Below are 9,093 nucleotides of genomic sequence, written 5' to 3'. Positions count from 1 at the left end.
TGGCATCTCAGAGTCCCTGCAACCCTATGTTGATTTAAAAGGGCATTAGTGTCAGGCTTGCCTCTCCCTGGAAAATTGGGAAGCCGGAGAATACATAAAGCGCGTTTTTGGAAGAATGATTTATGTATTTTTTATAGTCCGAGTGAGGGGGAGGGGGGGGGGGGGTCCAAAAAAAAAACACTACCTTAAAAAGCTACTATTCGCGTCACAATCCGGCTTTCTGAACAAATAAAAAAGGATTGTCATGAAGACTTCAGTTGATTTGATTTGGGAAATCGTCCTCTTAAAGCTGAACTGTAGATGTTAACCTGGTCCTGAAGATGTATTGTATAATGCCTTGACTGACACGCTATCTGTGATATAGATAAATGCCTTAATCGTAAAGGGGGTTGATATGGGTCTTGAATATAATGTAAATAGTCTTCAGAAATACAAGAAGTTTATGAAAATAGCATAATTCCTCAGTTGCAAGACAAGACAAGTCGTCATTTTTACTTTCAAACGCGGATAATTCTGGCCCTAATTTCAACGGTGAGCTGTAAAGGCTATTACCAATAAACTTAGCTTCGATTGGTTCGATAGGTAAAAATATGGCGAACCTATCCCTTTAAATTGGTGTAATTTCACCCAGAATTGAGAACATTAAAATTCTGAACACGTGTGTATCAATTTAGCTAATGTTCTTCATTCATTTCAACAGATTCTCTTTCAACAGAAGAAAAGAATTCAATTAAATTGGATTTTTAACGGTCAATTCCTCACTGCAATGACAGGTTTGTTTTTTTGCAATCAAAATCTATACAGAATCTTTATCCGGTTTAAAGGGACACATTCGCCATTTTCGAGGGATTATTTGGATCTTGAATATACGTAAAGTCTTCAGAAACATTTGAAATGTACGAACATAGCACAATTCCTTCAAAAATACCCCAAACTAGGAATTTCACTTTCTATTTCTATAGCCTCAACTTCGGCGGTGAACTGTGAACATTCCCGTTTCTGAGACTAAGGTACGATTGGTGAATCGGGTGGCGAATCTGTTCCTTTAAGATCATTTCGATATTATATGGCAAGATATTCGTGATTTTATCAAATCTTAAATATGTCAACTGAAGATTCTGGTGGCTTAATAAGTTTTTGTTCCTCTTTTAACATCTTCAAAAATGTTATGAGATAAAAATAAATGCCACAATCACGTTGGTGCTCTACTCTCAAGATCTCTGTTGAAAAAGTTTAAACATGTAGAATCATCATAAGGTGTTATTGCCTATAATATGATATCAGTGGTTATATGACAGAATACCAAAATTGTCTATCTAATCTTATGGGGGTTGATTTGAGTCTCAAATATATATATAGTTTTCAGAAGTACTAGAAATGTACGAAAATCGCATAATTCCTCCAAAGATATCTCAAACTAGGAATTTCTTTTTCTATTTCTACAGATGTCTTTTCTATTTATGACAGTTTCTCAAGAAAAGACGACTGATCTTTTCATTATTCAAACGCGGATAATTCTAAACACACATGGACTTACAGATTGGCCAAGCAAGAAAAAATTCCCGTTTCGGAGATTAAGTTATGATTGGTCAACAAATTTCAATAAAATGCTTTTGTTGAGAATTACTCGATGGATTTTGATGCAAGAAGTTTTCTCAAATTGAGCTCTACCAGTTTTTGAAGCAACTACTCAGTTAATCAGGTGGCTATATCCTATAAGCTTCTGCTGATAAATTTTGGATACATGTATATAATTATTTTCTTGAGCCATCAGTCCACAATCCAGCAAAAACATATACATGTATATGGAATCGAGTAATCATTCTGAATCACACAATTTACAAATTCACTGAGTGCATCTAGGTTAGCATTTCGCAATTTGCTATATAAATTGATCAGGGGCGTATTCAGAAAATGCTTGAAAGGGAGGGGGGGGGGGGGGGGAGACAAACATGAGAGGTATCCCTCCGAGTCAGACAGAGGGACTGGGGATTACCAGGGGACCCCTGAACCTAACGGATTTCACATAACCAGAGATGAATTTTGAGCAATTAGAGGGCTTAATTTTCACTTCATAAAAGACCCTCCCCAAAATGCGCTACTAAAATGAACGGAAATAAATTTTGTTCTAATACAAGTCCTCAAACATTTAGTTTTAGTGGGATTGCAGGAACCACAGACGTCTGACTGAAAATAGGAATAGTGTAAATTGATGCATATTTCTACAGTACTAATTTTTAAAATTAATGTAATTAATGTCACTATAATTAATAATAATAAAGATAATGAATTAATTGCCGAGTGGAACGAGAAAAATATAATAGTATTATTGATTGACTATCATTATAATAATGTTTCACCCGTCCACCATCATGACCATCCGTCACCATCCGTCACCTCATGAATATTTTTTATTACCAAGTTTAGAAATTCTGGATTTATATAGAACTGTGGTACTGTGGCGGTTTATTGAGGGTTCCTTTTGTAGGTTATATAAAGGATTCGTCCGAAACTTTTCAGATGCCGGTTTACAGAGGATGCGGTTTGGAAGGGTTCCACTGTCATCAATAAAAATTGTCAAACATTTTTCAGCCACGATGGACAATCTTTCATTGTTTTGTGTAGACTAAAGAGTTGGAGGTGGAATCTACGGTGGCTCACAAACGACATTTTTCACTTTTTATTTTGAATTTAAAACTTTAATTTCTACCTAGGTGATAATTATTTTCACCTAGGTAATAATTCAAGAATTTTGAATTAAAAACTTTTTTTCGCCGTTCTTTACAAGATTCGTTGAATAATCACCTTGGTGGAAATTATTTTCACCTAGGTGAAAATTAAAGTTTTTAATTCAAAATTAAAAGTGAAATAAGTCGTATGTGAGCCACCGTAGGAAACGACGACGACTTTCGAGAGGATTCACCGTGGTATAAGAATTGTGTGTTCCTACAAAGTAGGCTACTAGCCTCCAGAGCCAAATTTGTCGAGTAATATACCATTATAGCACTGTTCAATTTTTTTTAAACATATGCTCTCCTGAAGTATTCTTTGGGGTCGGGGGTCGGGGGTCGGGGCCCGTGGTCTTGGTTTAACTACTCACTATGGTAGTTAGTCCAGTGGCACTATTTTCTCCTTGTGGATTTGTGTTGTACTACAGCAATCATACATCGTGAAACTTTTATCTTGGACAACCGAACCTTTCTTCATTTGCCGAATCAGGTACAGACTCCATTTCCTTTCATTTCGAACAGTCAATCTTCCGATTGAGTCTGTCAGTAGGTATGGGATATATGTATCGCTTCAATTTTCAACCCTTTAGTCCACTTATTTCCTTTTTTTTTTTTTTTTTTTTTTTTGATAAACCTTTCAGAAATCAATTACTATTGAGTCAATTTCTAATTATTATGGAGTTGCTCGATTTAATTTTAGCAATCACTTGGGTAAATTTATAATTCATGATCATTAAAAAATGTCTGAAATATTTTCGTTAATGAAAAGTTTCCATCATTTAAGGCCGAATAATATTCCATGTTAAAAAGCAAACTTGATTCATTGGAGACTTGACATTTATTTCATATCACACCTCCAGGTTTATAATAGGCTAAGAATTGATAACTCTGAAGGGTTTCATAGAATCTATGATTACTTTGAAAACCTTAAAGGGGTTGTAAAAAGGTTTTCTCAAATTTTTAATGTGTATCGGGGACCCTGACAGCATCAATTTGCACCATTTAATTTTCAAAAAATCTTCAATTCCATTTCCACTAAAACAAGGTGTTTGATGACGTCACTATTCGCAAAATAATATTTTCTTATTATGCTTATTATTATTATTATGCTTTATCCCCTAAAACCCTTCGCGATTAGTGACGTCATCAAACTCTTAATTGTAGTGGAATTTCAAAACCATCGACAACCGATAGGGGGAGGGAGTGTGGTCAAGTTATTTATCTTGAGGGGCAATTTATCATTCGGTAATAGGCCTATAGATTTCTTTCCGGGCGCTGGAGGGGGCATGCTTGCACAGCTAGGGGCATGTATTTCTATCTCGGTATATGCAGCGATCGAACCCTGGACCATCGTATACGCGGATGAGAGTCATTTTTCTTCAAAATACGAATTGGTTGGTAAACAACTAAGCATCCCTTTAAGTTTAAAGCCTTGCATAATAAATGTATTATATAAATTCAGTCTGGATAATCGTTAGAAACAAGAGGGGGTAACTCCTCCACTTCTGCTTTTTTTTTTTTATTGTCCAGACACATATAAAATAGTAAAGAAATTTTATCTCACCAAATAAACCCTAAACAGTGAATGTTTAATACAAATAAAATAAGTGAACGAATAAGAGACAGTCAATATTTACATTAAACCATTCGCTAGTAATATTAGCATATTAGCAGATGAAGTATTACTGATCGTGCTATTCTGTCTAATAAATTCGAGACTACATTAGTAACCTTGACCTTCACAAGTAAACAGCTTAAAACTAGATTTTACACTTCACTCTCGATATTTCTGTGTTTCTGTGGACTTTAGACTCTAAATTACCTTATTGGTAGCAGAAATAAATCAAGGCTTTAGTTGTTCGTCTGGTAACAATAAATATGGCGAGTTTACGGGTGCTTGTCGGATGCAAAAGAGTGATTGATTATGCTGTGAAAATTCGAGTGAAGCCGGACAAATCAGGGGTTGTGACTGAAGGAGTGAAACATAGCATGAACCCTTTTGATGAAATCGCTGTCGAAGAAGCCATTAGAATGAAAGAAAAGAAATTAGCCAGTGAAGTGATAGCTTTCTCCTGTGGACCTACCGCTTCTCAGGAAACTCTACGTACTGCCATGGCAATGGGTGCTGATAGATCTATCCATGTTGAAGTGGATGCAAACCAAGCAGAAATCATTCAACCAATTCATATTGCTAAATTATTGTCTAAAATAGCTCAGGAAGAAAAGGCTGACATTGTGATGGTTGGAAAGCAAGCGATCGATGATGATTGTAATCAAACTGCACAAATGACCGCAGCATTACTGGATTGGCCACAAGCTACCTTCGCTTCCAAACTTGAACCAGCAGAGGGGGGTTTGAAAGTCACAAGAGAGATCGATGGCGGTTTGGAAACAATCCAAGTGAAAACACCAACAGTCATTTCATCAGATTTACGTCTCAACGAGCCAAGGTATGCTACTCTACCAAATATCATGAAAGCAAAGAAAAAACCCTTGGCTAAAAAGAAACCAGAAGATTATGGTGTAGAAATTAAGGCCCATCAAGAAATTAAAAAAGTGGAAGATCCACCAACCAGAGAAGCTGGACAGAAACTAGAAACAGTGGAAGAGTTAGTAACCAAATTAAATTTAATTTTCCAAATTAAAAGATGGTGGATTCATTTAATTTTAAAGATAATTTAGGAAGTTTAATAAATTGTTTTGTTATCTTGTGAAGGACATTCATACTATCTAATGTTTCAAGGTTAATTGTATTATATTTCAACTTGTTAAAATAGATTGAAAATTATCAGTATTTTTCTTATCAAGGTGAAATGTCCTTTATCTTTGTATGTCTATTTTGAAGTTATCCTTTAGTCCAAAACATGTCTACAGCATATTATCCATGTTGTTCCTTTAGCACCAGTAGTATCTAATCAAGATGTGGATATTATTGTACAGTTGCCAAAGGAATAAGACATAGAATACTACCGTTGCTAAAGGAACAAGACATAGTATACTACCGTTGCTAAAGGAACATGATTATCATAGGGCAAAGTCAAAAATAGTTTATTATTGAACTGGTTTTCCCCTCTCTTTGAATCAGGTCAGAGGGACTTGCGATTTGTTCAGTGTGCTCCATTCTATGCATGGACAGTTGGAGATCAATGCCGCTGTCTTGGGAAATTTTACTCATTACAAGCAGTATCATCATTAGCCCAAAACAAGTAGAGAAAAATAGGGCATAAAACATTTGCCTCTTTCTGCCCAGTCTTTCATTTGTAGATCAATTTGAAATGAATTCTCCAAAACTTGTCTCGCACTAATATAATAGACTAGAAGTCTAAGTTTCTCCTGCTGTTAAAGAAAGTTTGAACCAATGACACAGCTCAATTTTGTAATTTTCAAGTGAAAATATGGATCATTTTCCCCTATTTTTTGTTTAAAGGACAATGCGCCATTCTCCCTAATCTCAGAAACTGGAATTTTTTAGCTAAACCAAGCAGTAATAGTTATCACAGTTCACCGTCCAAATTTGAGTCTTCAAATCCATGTGTTTCAAGAATTGTCCGCATTTGAAAGTTAACAAGACGATCCGTTTTTTCTTGATACACTGCCACAAATAAATTCCTTGTTTTATTTCATTTCCGCACATTTCTAGTACTTCTGAAGACTAAATATATTCAAGGCTCGAATTCACTCCTAAAATGACGCATCTGTCCCTTTAATATGAAAAAACTTACATTTCTATGGACGTGAAAACATTCTATTGTGACTGACATGTACTTGGAAATTCGTTTGATATATTCTTGAATTCCAATTCTGAAAAGTAATCGGTACTTAGGAAACTATGTATGATTCTTACATAGAAATTACACACACAAACAAATAGAATCTCTACCACGACTTTTTTTTAAGTTTTAATATTTCAACAAATCCTTCATATTACATTTTGTTGCAGTCAGGGATACCTCACTGACGGAGTGACAGGTGAGGTAGAATTAATTGGTTTGTTGTAGCCTTTTTAAAAATGGTAGAAAATTCAAAATGATTGTGAACTACGCTTGTGTGTGTTATTTCTATGCAAGAACCAATCGGTGTATTCGTATGCAAAGCATTTGAACAGTAACAATAAGGATATTAGACTAGAATTTCTGAAAGACTTCTTAGGCATAGGAGACTGATATGAATATCATGAATTTTTGCCCTAAAATATGTTATCAAAGGTATAAAACAATTACCAGGACGAAAAGGGTAACATCAATAACAAGTGTGAAAACGTCAAGCTAACCAGCCCCTAGAGACAAACAATAATAACAGACATGGTGAAATTATCAACTGATGTCAATAACCATTCCAATGTAGTGGAAGTAATGCTGAATACACCACAGGGAATATACAATATTATACAAATTGGGAAATTAACAATCTAGAGTCATTTCTTAGTAACCAAATAACACTCTGTTCCAATCTGGCCTACCGACGTGTGAAATACAGCCCTCAAAATTTACATGTATTCGCAAACATTGTAAATAATATCGTATATTGACGTCGCCTTTATTTGTACGTCGTCAATCGACTTGTAAACGCCTTGTTAGAAGTTATTTTTTAAATTTGGTTTGGTGTTTTATATCCACACGATCAAATACGTGTATGATTCCAGTCGTGACTCTAGGGACATGAGACGAATGGCAGAGAAGGACCACCCTTTTTCAGAGAGTTCGCTGAGAACTGGATGAAATTCCACGCTGTAGAGCTTAGGATAGCTAAAGACTTCTATAAGCTGGAGAATACTATCATTTAAACATTTTGTTGAACAAAATCATTAAAGATGGGTTCCCTTATTTTCATTTATGAAAATTCTAATACTAATATGAATAGAAAGTAGGGGTATTCTAATGACTTGGAAAAATACCACTTTGTCTTACATGTCCATAATTAATTCATAATTAGCTGAATTAGAAGAGAAATACCAGAATTCCAATGAGTGACCTATCAAAAGAGGTCAAAAAGTCTTTTTTTTATCCAGACTATATCAATTAATGAAAAAAGTTTGCTTAATTTGATACTAAAAAATAAGGAAACCCATCTTTAAGATGTCTAAGTAATATGCACTATTTCAACAAAAATGATATAATATGGGGGCATGAAACATGGAGGGGGCTGAATTTATAAAACCTTTGGGAAACCAACCTATCGTAATATAAGGGTTAGAATTTGAGATCCTTCCCATACCAGAACAGTCTTCGCCCACGATAATTGTTTAACCTTTGAATCATTTTACTCTTGGTCTAAATGTGCTAAAACATTTTTTATAATCTGTGATTGGATCTTTTTTGTAGGGTGTTAAATGAATCATAGAACCACTGTAATTGAGAGTTTCACGCTTTCCTGTTCAATTTATCTCATCATAGACATATTATATACTCACAATATATCTTCTACATCTTACAAGTATAAAATACCAATACAATTATTTACAGGCTTTCTTTTCCTTTTATAAATATACATTAAGGGACAGATTTGCCATTTTCGGGGGTTGATTTTGGGCCTCTTAAATATGTAAAGAGTCCTAAAAAGAAATACTAGAAAATATACGAAAATCGCATAATTCCTTAGATATATAGTCTCACGAAAATACGAGTCGTCTTTTTAAACTTTCAAAAATGGATAAGACTGTACACACATGGATTCGAAGGCTCAAATTTCGGCGATGAACTGTGAACAATATTACTGATTAGATCATCAAGTCGACATTCTCGTCTTTAGATTTGATTGGTCGAGGATATAGTCTGCGACCAATGAGATGAACCTAAATGATACATATTGTGGGGGAAAAATGTAGTACAAAGGGGCGTTATTCGTTATTAAGTGATCGACGAGAACATCCAGTAAGCATGTAAGTGAATGTGAAGATTGTATACATTATTTATGTACCCGATAGCCCGCTATGCTTCTTGGCAAACGAAAATAAACAAACTGGATGACTTTCTGCTAAGTAATCATTTCTAATGTTCGTACCATGAAAATTTCGATAGGGCACTGCCTCAACCGTATAGCTTCAGAGCGAAATTCTTATTTATGTCGTTAGCTTCTTATCTCTAACTTTGATTGATTTGATACAGTCTCAGCTCAGAAGTATGTTTAATCCTCTTGGGAAATTTACACTGCCAGCCATCGGCGCCATTACATGGAAAGATATATACGGACGGCTTGTTTCTGCATATATATATATGAAAGGGTAATCAGAGCACAATTCCCTAAAGTTATATAATCGTCTAAATAGTTGCTTTTCCAACCAATACTTGAAAGGGACAGATACACCATTTATCTTTTTTTTTTTGGGGGGGGGGGGGGGGGGGGGGGGGGGGGGCAATTTTTCTGA

General features: G+C 35.1%; 1 protein-coding gene across 1 annotated transcript; it reads left to right on the top strand.

Annotated features, from left to right (window-relative positions):
* The first annotated feature begins 4,466 nt into the window (after window positions 1-4,466).
* LOTGIDRAFT_203788 (hypothetical protein) lies at window positions 4,467-5,531 on the top strand. Its single transcript, XM_009054261.1, is given in 2 exon segments — window positions 4,467-5,351; window positions 5,371-5,531. 2 exon segments carry the CDS (start codon window positions 4,608-4,610, stop codon window positions 5,392-5,394), a joined length of 768 nt encoding a protein of 255 aa, XP_009052509.1. The 5' UTR covers window positions 4,467-4,607; the 3' UTR covers window positions 5,395-5,531.
* The last annotated feature ends 3,562 nt before the right edge of the window (window positions 5,532-9,093 follow it).

This window comes from Lottia gigantea, assembly GCF_000327385.1.
Source record: "Lottia gigantea unplaced genomic scaffold LOTGIsca_21, whole genome shotgun sequence".
NCBI lineage: Eukaryota > Metazoa > Mollusca > Gastropoda > Lottiidae > Lottia > Lottia gigantea.
Note: the sequence above shows the minus strand (reverse complement) of the source record. Positions and strands in the feature narration are given on the sequence as shown.